The sequence below is a fragment of the Chelonoidis abingdonii genome, chromosome 17, assembly GCF_003597395.2.
Source record: "Chelonoidis abingdonii isolate Lonesome George chromosome 17, CheloAbing_2.0, whole genome shotgun sequence".
In the NCBI taxonomy this organism is placed as follows: domain Eukaryota; kingdom Metazoa; phylum Chordata; order Testudines; family Testudinidae; genus Chelonoidis; species Chelonoidis abingdonii.
This window is the reverse complement of record NC_133785.1, coordinates 8,811,425-8,823,689: the sequence shown is the minus strand read 5'-3', so window position 1 is coordinate 8,823,689 and position 12,265 is coordinate 8,811,425. Positions and strand designations below refer to the sequence as shown.

The 12,265-nt window shown below is 49.7% G+C and overlaps 1 protein-coding gene across 1 annotated transcript; it reads left to right on the top strand.

Moving 5' to 3' along the window:
* The first annotated feature begins 3,236 nt into the window (after positions 1 to 3,236).
* BATF2 (basic leucine zipper ATF-like transcription factor 2) lies at positions 3,237 to 10,427 on the top strand. The gene is made up of 3 exons (XM_032799797.2): positions 3,237 to 3,488; positions 5,509 to 5,610; positions 9,360 to 10,427. Exons 1-3 carry the CDS (start codon positions 3,381 to 3,383, stop codon positions 9,552 to 9,554), a joined length of 405 nt encoding a protein of 134 aa, XP_032655688.1. The 5' UTR covers positions 3,237 to 3,380; the 3' UTR covers positions 9,555 to 10,427.
* Positions 10,428 to 12,265: the final 1,838 nt, after the last annotated feature.

Sequence of the window (12,265 nt, the reverse complement as noted above, 5' to 3'; positions counted from 1 at the left end):
CTTTCATTTTTTTTTTCTGCTTCGCCACTTGGGGTGGCACAAAAGCTGGAGTTGGCCCTGAGAGGGAGAGGAGCTCCCTAGACATGGCTGGTGCCAATTAATGATTAGCTAAATCTGCCTCAATTTCCTGGTAGTGATAAGGGCCTGCTGCATCCCTTTACTGGAAACACCAATAAAAATCTGATAAGGATATCAGCAAAAGTTAGGTGCCTGTGGGCAGATAGGAACAGCTTGAAAGTGGCATGTAAGATAAACTCATAAACCCACAGATGTTTAACTCTCCTCCAGTATTGGCTAGTTATAGTCAGTTGCAGTGTGAGTGCCACTCCTATTACCTCTCACCCTAGAGCCAAGGGTTAATGTTTACCCTGGGCAATAGCTATCTCAGGTAATTAGATGCCCCCTATTACCATGGTATCTGAGTACTTCACAATCTTGAGTGAAGCATTGCCCTTCTGGCCCAAGCAATTAGCCACTACCTGGGGTCTTGCAGGGCTGTGTCCATCAGTAGGAGAAATCAGTGAGATGAGGTAGGTCTATTCCTAGGTGTAATCTCATCTATTCACAAAGAATGCATACAAAGTCCTGTTTCCCTGAATGCAGTAGAAACTAACAACAGCTGGTAGTTACTTTGCTTTGAAATCCCCAAGTCTGCCCCTCCAGTGGGCTCTGTGCCCAAGAAGCTCTGCCTTTCTGCTTCCTCTCAGGATTCCACTGACAACAGCTTCTTCTCTTCCTGGCACTGGCCAAGATCCCCCTCTACAACCCAGGAGAAGGAGCTTGACTGTAGGGCCTGTCACAGTCACAGGGTAACTGGATCTGTATTCCCTCTCCATGGTTTCTCAAAATCACCCACTTAAGTTTTCCGGCTCCCAGCTATCGCCTCTGTTGGGCAGAGACCGGCATCTCTCTCTTCCTTCTGACCATTTTTTTTTTACACCTGCACTGGTCCCTGCCTCACACTGTGATATGCCCTGCAAGCCAGTCTGTCGAAATCCCAGTCCTTGAGCTTTGCTCTGTCTCTGAGGGTTATGAACAGTCTATTGCCAGCGGTTACAAATAACTACATAGCTCTTTCTAAGCAGGCACATTTATTCTTAAGGTAAAAGCGTACAGAGAAAACACATAAAACCGATAAACAGATTTAAACACATGCTGAACACACCAGGAATCACCCATCAGTCTCACGGGGCCCTAGTAGGCCAGTCTTTCCAACCCCTTCTCTGGAGTTGAGGGCCCTGGGACATAAGGTGCTGGCCAATCGCTGGATCAGAAAGAAGGCCTAGTGTCAGTTCAAAGTCATCCTTTCATACCAAAAGCCCTTTTCTTTGTATCCCAGTCTCTGGAAAGCCCAGATTGATCCAGTATATGGAAACCCCTCCAGGGGTTCATACCTGTCTTGAGTTGTTTATCCTTAGGCCAGGTCTATACCTGGAAACCAGGTCGGTATAACTACGTCACTCCTGGGTGTGAAAAATCCACACCCCTGAGCTACACAGTTCAACCGACCTAACCTCTGGTGTAGACAGCGCTAAGTCAACAGGAGAATTCTCCCATCAACATAGCTACTGCCTCTTGGGGAGGTGGATTTTCTACGCTGATGGTAGAATCCCTCCTCTCAACCTAAGTAACGTCTTCACTGAAGCGTTACAGCAGTGCAGCTGCAGCGTTTTAAGTGTAGACCTGCCCTCAGTGATTCATCTTAATCACCCCTCACTGTTTGTAGTTCCTGTAGGGGCTGTAACCCACCCCCACGGAATAGAGCACAATCAGTCATAGACTTAATACAAAATGGTCCTCAAAGATATTGCAGAAGACCTATTTCCATTCTCTTGTTGCCTTACTTCTCTGGGCAGAGTTCCTCTGGGCAGCATCTGCTGAGATCTTGGACTCCTTCGTGGAGTGCTGGCCGCTGTCTAGGATTGCCAGGGAGTTCTGATTCCCTGTCCCCACTGCCATGAGTGGTGAGTGAAACTTCCCCTGGGGGAGACTAGCTCCTTGCCCTGCCTATTCCACCCATGACCATGCCCATACTCCACCCCAGCTCTGCCCCACCACCTCCCCTTTCCTGCTTATCCCCCCACCACCTCTCACCACATTCCTCCTCCATGAGGCCCCCACCACCAGCGACTCCCTGTGTCCCTCCTCTCATCCACACACTCCCTTCCCCCGAAGCCCCTGCTGTTCACACTCTCCACATCCCTCCTCTCCTCCCCCCATGAGGACCCCCCAACCCTCACCATATCCCTCCTTGCTTCCACCCCTCTCCCCTGCAAGGCCCCCCCGCCCAGCACTTGCTGTTGAGCAGAGGCGGGCCCACCACAGCCCACGCTTAGCCCCCCTGGCTTATTATACCCGCTGCCTATGCCTACTGTTCTAACCACTGAACTGTCCCTCCCCCCCACCACATACACTAGAGCCAGCAAAGGAACCCAGGCATCCTGTCTCCCAGACCTGTGTTTAATCAACTAGACCTCACTGTCATTTTTTACTGCTAAATAGTAACAATATATCTTGAAGGGAAAGTGTCTGCCGTGGGACAGATCCTTGCTGGTGCAAATCCCGCATAAGCCTTTGGCTTAGTGCAAATCAGTGCAGATTCTTCCATCTGAGGATATGCCCCAGAAGCATATTTAAAGCTCGAGGACTTGTCTTCTTTAGGGAAAAAGGTGGGGATTTTAGCAGGCCTATGCTCTCCTGTGGGAAAATTCTAGTGTGGACAAGGCAGGGGGAGTTTTCTTGCATGCGTGCACACACACACACTCATTTTCTCTCTCTCTCTCAAGCAGGGTGCAGTGTAGTATCTATCTCGACTGGATAAACGCATGTGAAAACTCCAAGCCACCCGGTCTGTGCTGGGATTTCATCCTGCCTTCTTTACCACAGGATATGTACCCTCCCTCCTTCTCTCCTAGCGTGGCCCTGAGACCTGGGACTGGCTGCCAGGCCAGCAGGGTGGTGAGGAAGTTCTGGACAGACCTGGGGACAGGGGCACTCCTGGGCAGGAATGAGGAACCAACTCCCTGCAGAAAAGTGAAAGCACTTAGGGAACTGGCCAGGGGACACAGCGTGCTCTGTCTCCAGCTAGATGGGAGGAAGTTCTTGGGCTTGCCCACAAAGCAGGAAATTCCAAACACGTGTCTTCCAGCTGAGCCAGACTTTTCTGAGCAAAGGACTGGTTTAGGATAAATCGAAACTGAGCTGTGTTTATAAAGTCACGAATGCACTGAGCTCTTAGGAGATGACTAGCAGCCTGTGAGGGAGAGCTTGGCCAGGCCAGTGAAGCACAGCTTCTGTCGGGATGGTCCCAAGCTGCTAAGTGCTCCTTGGCCTGAGTACACACTTTTCCTTGGCAGTCTGTCACTTCAAGAGCTGATCCCATGCATGTCTATAGCATGGAGCGGTTTGAGACTAACCCTCTGTCCCAGAGCAGCACTAGCTGCCTCTCTGAGGACTCGCAGGATGGGAATATACTAATGATTGGAGCGGTAAGTACAGAAAGAGCTGTATGAGAGAGAGATTGTGTGAGTGTGTGACAGAGAGAACTGTGTGTGCATGACATTGTGTATGTGAGACAGAGAGAATACTGTGTGTGTGGCAGCATGTTGTGGCAGAGAACTCTGTGTGTGTGTGATTGTGTATGTGGGACAGTATGTGTAAGAGACAGAAGTGTGTGTGTGAGAGAAAGAGACGTGTGTGTGAGAGAGAGAGAACTGTATGTATGACTGCATGTATGAGAGAACTGCATGTGTATGAGAAAGTGTGTGACAGAAAGATCTGTGCTTTTGTGTGTGTGACAGAGACCTGTATATCTATGTGAGTGTGTGACACTGTGTGTGAGAGGCAGAGCTGTGTTGTGTGACTGTGTGTGTAAGAGAGACAGAAAGATCTGTTTCAGATTTGTGTGTGTGACAGAAAGAACTGTGTGTGTGAGAGAGATCTGTATGTTTGAGTGACAGAGAATTGTTTGTGAGAGAGACTGAGAGATCTGTGTGAGACAGAGACCTATGTGCTTGTGTGTGTGTGGCAGAAAACTGTGTGTGACAATGTGTGTGTTTGAGTGTGTGTGTGTGTGAGAGAGAGAGAGAGAGAGAACTGTGCATGTGTGAGAAAGTGACAGAAAGAACTGTGCTTGTGTGTGTGACAGAGAGACCTGTATGTGTATGTATGTGTGACAGTGTGTGTTATAGAGAACTGTGTGTCGTGTGACTGTGTGTGTATGAAACAGAGATCTCTGTGTGTGTGACAGAAATAACTGTGTGTATGAGACCTGTATGTGTGTTTGAGTGTGTGTGAGACAGAGAATTGTGTGTTAATGTGTGTGTGAGAGAGAGAACAGTGTGAGACAGATACCTGTATGTGTGAAAGAAAATAGTAAGTGTGTTTGACGTGTGTGTCTGTGCGTGTATGAGAGAGAGAGAGAGAACTGTGCATGTGTGCAAGAGTGTGTGAGAGAAAGTGTTTGTGTGACAGAGACAACTGTATGGGTAGGAATGTGGTGTTTTTGTGTGTCACAGACAGAGATTGTGTGTGTCTGAACATTTGACAGATATTTTGTATGTGTGTGTCTGCCTGTGTGAAAGGGAGATTGTGTGACTGTGTATATGACAAAGACTTTGTCTGTGCCGGATTGTGTGTGTGAAAAGATGGGAGACAGGCAGAGGGTCAGTGTAGTTGTCAGTCACCCTAGAATAATCCTTTCATGCCCAGCATTGACTCCAGATTCCCCTCAGGAGTTGGGATCACAATAGGTTCTCTGAGAGCTGCTGGGAGACTGACTGCCAGCCTGAGGGGGACTCTCCGCAGAACCTAGGACACCTTGGAGCCCCAACCCACAGACAGTCACTGGGCTTGTGCTCCTAAATCCCCTGGGGGCTTTCCAAAGCCACAGCCCTTGTGTGCATGAAGGAGTGTGCCCATGGCTGTCATAAAGCATAGGGGGACAGGGTCAGTCCTGATCAGATTCACCATTGAGCCATTACCAGTGTAAGTTCAAAACAGCCAGTGCCAACACCCATAGTCCTGTGTTTTCTATTGTCTCAGAACCCCAGTGCTTTGTTGTTGGCTTGGGTTCACTTGGGATGATAAAGAGAAGAGAAAAGACTCCCAAAAGTCCTGAGCACCCTCCCCGGCTCTAACCACTAGACTCTACTCCCCTCCCTGAACCAAGAATAGAACCCAAGAACCCTAACACAGTCTCCTGTTCTAACCCACGGGATCCCACAACCCTGGAGTGCAAAGCCCTCTGTTTCTAGCCCCAGCACAGGCACAGGGTAGCAGCAGGGCAAGCATCCTCCCTTCTCCTCTTACTCTTCCTGCTGATTGGCTTCACTTCACCCCACTGCTAGGAGGGGAGAAGGGGAGTCAGCCCCAAGGACCCATCCAGCCCTTGGCTTCACTGCTAAGGGGATGGGTTGGGGATCAGCTAGTGCCCTCTGTGCTGGGGAGCCCCCTCAGCTGAAGCCCAGCCAACTCATCTCATGCTTCACTGGTTGATTTGTCTCCCAGAATTCTTTGGAAGAAAAGAAGCTGAAAAGGCGTCAAAAGAATCGTGCAGCTGCTCAGAGGAGCCGACAGAAGCACACGGAGAAGGCGGATGAGCTCCATCAGGTCAGTGGAGGGGGGCTAAGAGTGACAAGACAGGATGAAATATAGGGGGGCTGGTGCGGGACCCCACAAAGGGAAGGCTCCCCTGTTAGCAACTGAACAAGAACTGATGGTGGGAGTCAAGGAGGTCACAGGTTTGAGGACCACTGCCCCCTGGTGGAGGTGATCAAAACTGCATAACTACATGTGTCCTAAGGCCTATACTTCTACTGGTGAGCAGGGATTCTCCATCAGCACAAGTGGCAAGGCCCTGAGGTGGGATTCCTTAGTGAGACATGCTGGAACCACAGCCTTGGAGGAGGGAAGGTCTCTCTTTCTAGCCCCAGAGCAAATGCTGGCTCTTTTAGACCCAAGCATGGGATGATAGGGTGAGGTGCCATCCCAGCTGTCTGGAGCCAAGGTTGGGAGGCAGGATGAGGAGCTGGATCTCTGCAAGATGGTTTCTTGCAGCACCAGAAAGTTGGGGTTTTGTGAACCAAAAATAGCCACATGCATTAAGTGTGGCCCCTGGGCCCCTCTCAGTCTGCTGGCATGATGCCTAGTGTGTTTGTGTAAAGTCAGTGCAGGCCCCTGAAAGTCATAGATTATTAGGGTTGGAAGGGACCTCAGGAGGTCATCTAGTCCAACCCCCTGCTCACAGTAGGAACAATCCCCAGATTTGTATCCCAGTTTCCCAAATGGTCCCCTCAAGGATTGAGCTCACAACCCTGGGTTTAGCAAGCTAATGCTCAAATCACTGAGCTATCCCTCCCCCTGACTCAGGCCTTCTGGGTTCTGTTCTCTGCTCTGGAAGGCGAATGTGTTTTAGTGGCTAGAGCCAAAGCAACACTGGGACTCATGCCTCCTGGGCTCAACTGCCACCTTCATGGAAATGATTCTGAGCCCTCTCCCTGCTCTAACCCATTAGACCTCCCCATCCTCTCCCAGAGCTGGGCTAGAATCCAGGAATCCTGGTTCTCAGTCCTGCGTGTTAGTCCTTACGTCACTGTATGCTCATTCTGTACATTATCTGTATTACGGCAGCATCCATAGACTGTAACCCCCATTGTGCCAGGTGCTGCACAGACACCCAATGAGAGACGGTCTTTGCCCTGAAGAGCTGACAGTTTAGATAGACAAAGGGTGGGAGAGGAAAGAGGCATAAGGTGGGGAAAGGACTTACCCAGGCTCACCCAGCAGGTCAGTGGCAGAACTGGGATCAAGTTAGGAATATCTCTGGTTTGTGCTATGCAGGAGGTCAGACTAATGATGGTCCCTTGTGGCCTTAAAGTCTATGAACCCAGATGACCTGACTCCCAGACCATGCATACTCATTAGACTCCCACTGTCTCTCACTGGTCTGTTCCATTGCATTTGTGAGCTGCAGAATGTTTAGCCCTCCGTTCTCTATTACATCCCCATAGCAAGGTACACAGGGGGCCTTCCAAACCATTCCCTTTGCGTGCAGTTGGTTGGGGAGACACTGTGTCAAGCAAGGACACAAGGCTATGCCCAGCTGATCTATCACAGGGAAAGTGGTAGCAAAAGCGCTCAGTGGTCTGGACTCTGGTAGGGAGCCAGTGAGAGACAGAAGACCTTGCATAGAGCAGGAACATAGGATGTGCCAGGCTGGCCCAGTAGCCTGTCTCTGACAGTGCCCAGCAGCAAATGCGTCAGAGGAAGGTGTAAGATTCCCATAAAAGCAGATATACACTACTCCGGCCCCCATCCTGGTCTCTACTAGTCAGAGCTTTGCAGAAGCCCAAAGTTTAATAGCCCTTCCACAATTTTTACCAACATTAACTCCAGCTATTCCTGTTCTCCATATCTGCTTCCACACTACTTTTTCTGAGCCTTGCACCAGTGCCTTGCTCTGGCAGAGAGTTCCACGGGCTAATGCTCTGTTGTATGAGTGAGATTCTCCTTTGATTAGCTGTGAATTTCCCCTCTTTCAATTTCTTCGAACAGCCCCTTGTTCTCATGGTACGAGACAAGGAGAACAGAAGCTCTGATCTCCCTTCGCTAGGCCAGTCAGTATTTTAGAGACTTCAATCATGTTCCCCTTCCTTTGTCTCCTTGAAACCCATCCCAGTTTTTTCAGAGAGTGTTTCCAGGCCTCTGACCCTCTTGCTTATTCTGCAATACCCTTTTGGAGATGGAGAGACCAGCAGTGCACACACAACCTAGCTCAGATACCTGTCTGCACCCCATTACCCTAGTCATTGAGCATCACACTGGCCTTAGTGCATTTTCATTCTCCATGCCCTGGTGAGGCAGGGCAGTGCTATTACCCTCATTGCATAGATGGGGAAAGTGAGGCACACAGAGACTAAGGGATTTGCCTAAGGCCATAGAGGAAATCTGTGGCAGTGCAGAGAATTGAACCTGGGTCTCCCGACTGACTCTGACCACTAGGCCTACCTTCCTCTGCTATCCAGTATTCCAGAGGAGGCTGCACCACTGATGTACAGAATGGCACTAGAACATTTTCCTTATTATTCTTCACCCCAGGGGCCTTTTTGGCCCCTCATCAACCCCCACACTTCATCTCCAATGTGATCAAGGTGCCTAAAAATCCTCAAGCACCATCCATGCGAGGGGAAGACTGTGGATTTAAAGGCTAGGGAAGAGTGGCAGTGCTGAAGGCGATGCTGACGCAGCCACGGGGCATACTATGATGAATGTGCAGGCACAGGAGCGTCCCCTGCTGAATAGAATCAGAACTGTTCAACCAGGTGTCCTAGATCCAGCACAGCCCATAGCAGGTGGAGGGCAGGGGAAATCAGGGCTCTAACTTTGCACCAGCATGTTTATGTTATTGGCCACGGATTATCTACAATTCCTAGGGCCCAATTCTTGTCCCTCTACATGACCCTATAGAAGCAAATGTGGGGGTAACTAGGGGCAGAATTTGTCTCATGAGAGGCAGTGACCAGCCTATTAACCCAGCACCCACGTCCTGTTATATGGGCATTGATGTGAAAGCACCAGCAGAGCCTGTGCCCCTCTGTTTGGAGTCAGCAGCGTAGCCATTGTTGCTGTTTGCTCTTCTGTGACTGTGCCTGCCGCCACATCAACCACTAGGCGGCACTGGTGTTCTGCACAGAAATGGCTAGAAATACTAGAGCTGATCTTCCTAACTATTAAGGAGATTAGGCCAGAGAGGTCACGGATTCCATGACTTTCAGAGACCTCTGTGACATATTCCACTTCAGCCCTGAGGGGATGGGCTGGAGCTGTCAGCCAGCAAGGGCCCTGGAGCTCTGAGCTGGCATGGGGACCGAGAGCTCTGGTCGCAGAGCTCTCAGCCGTGGTAGGGGGTCCCTGGAGCTCCCAGCTGCCACGGGCGGCCCCTTCACTCCAAGCCACGGCAGCGGTGCATGCTGGACCCCTCCACCCTTCTGCAGCGGGGCTCAGGCTCTCTTCCCCAGGCCGCTTGGGCTTCAGACCTCCCCCCATCAGCCCTATTTTATCACCATTATTTTTAGTACCAGTCAGGGACAGATCACAGGCTTGTGTGAATTTTTGTTAATTGCCCGTGACCTGTCCCTGACTGGTACTGACAATAACAGTGACAAAATCTTAATCTTACTAATAATCAAGTAGTAAGAATGAGAACAGAACTCAGGAGTCCTGACTCCCAGGACCCCCCCACCTCTAACCCATTAGACTCTACTCCCTCGCCCTACTGAACCTGACCCCCTAGAGATCCATTCTGCAAGGTGGCCTGAATTTTAGTCTAACCTCTTTTTTCTTTGCTCCCTTCACCCCAGCAACACGAGCAGCTGGAGCAGAATAACACAGCCCTGAAGAAGGAGATTGAGGCCCTGAAGGAGGAGGTGAAGTATTGGAATCAAATGCTCAAGGACCACGAATCCATTTGCCCAGACATGCTGACTCCCTCCTTGCCAACACAGACCCCCATTCTGCACTGGCTGGCCCAGGGGCAGGACCGGGGGATACAGTGACCCTGGCTACTCCTTGGGAGGCCTAAGCTAAGGAGGGCTGTTAAACTGTGAGAGAAGAGCTGCTGCAGTGGGTTAGACCCATGGACCCGTCCAGCCCGGTATCTCTCCCTCCCTGCTGCCCTGGCTCAGGCCCACAGCCCATGTAGTTCCATCTTTGACATCAGCCAGAAGCAGATGCTTGAAAGGACAGCACCAAATGTAATCTGGGAGGTGGGCTGGTGAGTGGATGCAGCTTTGCTTCCTTCCAGGCAGCAGATCTCTCCACAACAATCAAACCGTCTTCCTCAGGTCATGGTTAGAGGGGGAATTCCTAACCAATCCATGAGGTAACCCAGAATGGGATCATGCACAGACAGAACCCAGGACAATATGGGGAGCAGAAGACCCTGTCAGATGCTGTCTAACACTAAAGCCAAAACAGACCGGTGACGTGAGGAGACTAATAAAATTCACACTCCCAACCTCCAGCCAACACCTGACCTTGCTCTGTCCAGCCTGGTCTCCCCACCCTGCTACACCAACCTGGGGACACCAATCAGCTAGCATTCCCTAGCGCTAGGCCCTATCCATTGAGCCCTCAGTGCAGCTCTGGTGCATTATGGCGTCCAGGCTTTTTCCGTAGCCTGAAGCACAGGGTGAATTTCACCCTAAGGAGCCATTACCAAGCTGCTGTCTGGGCAACAGTTTGTACTGAAATGGACTGTTATTTTCCTGGATTCTTTGCTAACTGGGTGCCATGTTTAATGAGACAATGGTGAACTTCTGACTTTCTGTGTAACAGAGACACTGTGTTTCTGCAGGAGAGTCTATTGGCTTGGAGTTTCTGTCTGCATAGGTGTGAACCTTTAATTAAACTGGGTTTATTCTCTTGTATGAGGGAGTTCAGTTTTTGAGGCAGAGGCTCACTTATTAGATGGGTATATTACGAGCCAGGCCCCCATTATGGTGTACACATTAGCCATATAATCAGATTCCAGGAATGTCACTCTCACAGTAAGGCCAGAAGGGACCATGCTGACTATCTAGTCTGATCTCGGGCACAGTGCAGGCCACAGAACCTCCCCCACCCACTCCTGTGGTAGACCCATAACCTCTGGCTGAGTTACTGAAATTCTCAAATCATGATTTAAAGACTTCAAGGTACAGAGACTCCACCCTTGACACTAGCTTAAACCTGCCTGTGAGAGATGCCCTGGACTGCAGAGAAAGGCAAAACCTCCCCAGACTCTCAGAAGACTATGATAGCTGTACAATGTGTGTGAAACACTGGAAACAGCTACAGGCAGGGTTAAGGGCTCTTTTTGTTCAGCATGGCACCAGGTTGAGTGAGTCATGATGGGCTTTGCCATGGGGTACCATCCAGATTTTAACGAGTGTCCCCTTGTGATGCTGTGGAGACAGGGCCCTGCACCCCCCGCTTGCTACGATTCACCGTGACTCTCAGCCAGCCAACAAAACAGAAGGTTTATTAGACGACAGGAACACAGTCTAAAACAGAGCTTGTAGGTACAGAAAACAGGACCCCTCAGTCACGTCCATCTTGTGGGGTGGGGAGCCTAGACCCAGGTTCTGGGCCTCCCCCCTCTACCCAGCCAGCTCCAAACTGAAACTCCCTCCAGCCCCTTCTCTGGGCTTTGTCTTTTTCCCTGGGCAAGGAGGCCACCTGTTTTCTTTGTTCTCCAACATCTTCAGTTGGCACCTTGCAGGGGAGGGGCCCAGGCCATCAGTTGCCAGGAGACAGGGTGTTGGCCATTCTCTGTGAAGATGGCATCACACTGGCTCTCTAGGGCTCTGCAACAATCACACACCCTTATCCCACCACCTAGATACTTAAGAAATACATAGGGGAAACTGAGGCATCCACACAGTATTCAGAAAACATTAAGAACATTCCCACTTCATCACAGATGCACAGCTACAATAAGGCACGTATCTATGCCATGGCAGGAGTCCTAGACCGTTGGTCGAGTTACTTCCGAGATCACCATCCTTACTCTACAGCTCTGCTGCATCAACAGTTTTCACTGGTTGTATGAGTGAGACTGTACAGATACTGGATTACTTGGTTCAACTACCACAATTCTTCAAAACTACCCTCACCGCAACCCCACGCACACAGCCCCAGCACATATGCTTCACTCACCACTGACACACCAAGACAAGCAGGGCCGGTGCAAGGATATTAGGTGAAACTTCCACCTTGCCCCCCGCCCCCAGCTGCATCAACTGAAAACGAAAAAAATGAAATTTTATTCCTATCAGTTCTTTTTCTTGTTCTTGTTCATTATTAAAAGTAAAGGATAGAGAATACGTCACTTACTATGAGTCACTATTTGAATTTCATCAACTGTTTGACGTAAACATTGATTAAAAAATCAAGATGACTTTTCCTTAAAATTAAGCAATGTTGATTGTAATCAGAAATACACCCTTTTTAGTCATGTATACTTCCTTCCTTCATATCAAAATTACTGTATTTTATTCTACCTTTAGAATATCCAATTGTTATTCATAACATTTATAAAATTAAAATGGTGGCTATTCCGTCATACACCCGACAAAATCAACATGACAGATTTCAACAACCTACACACGCATATTGGCGCCTGATAAACATATACACAGAACTGACACTAAGGCCAGGTCTACACTGCGACTTTAAATCGGTTTAATGGCCGATATACCGATTTAACGCTGTACCCGTTCACACG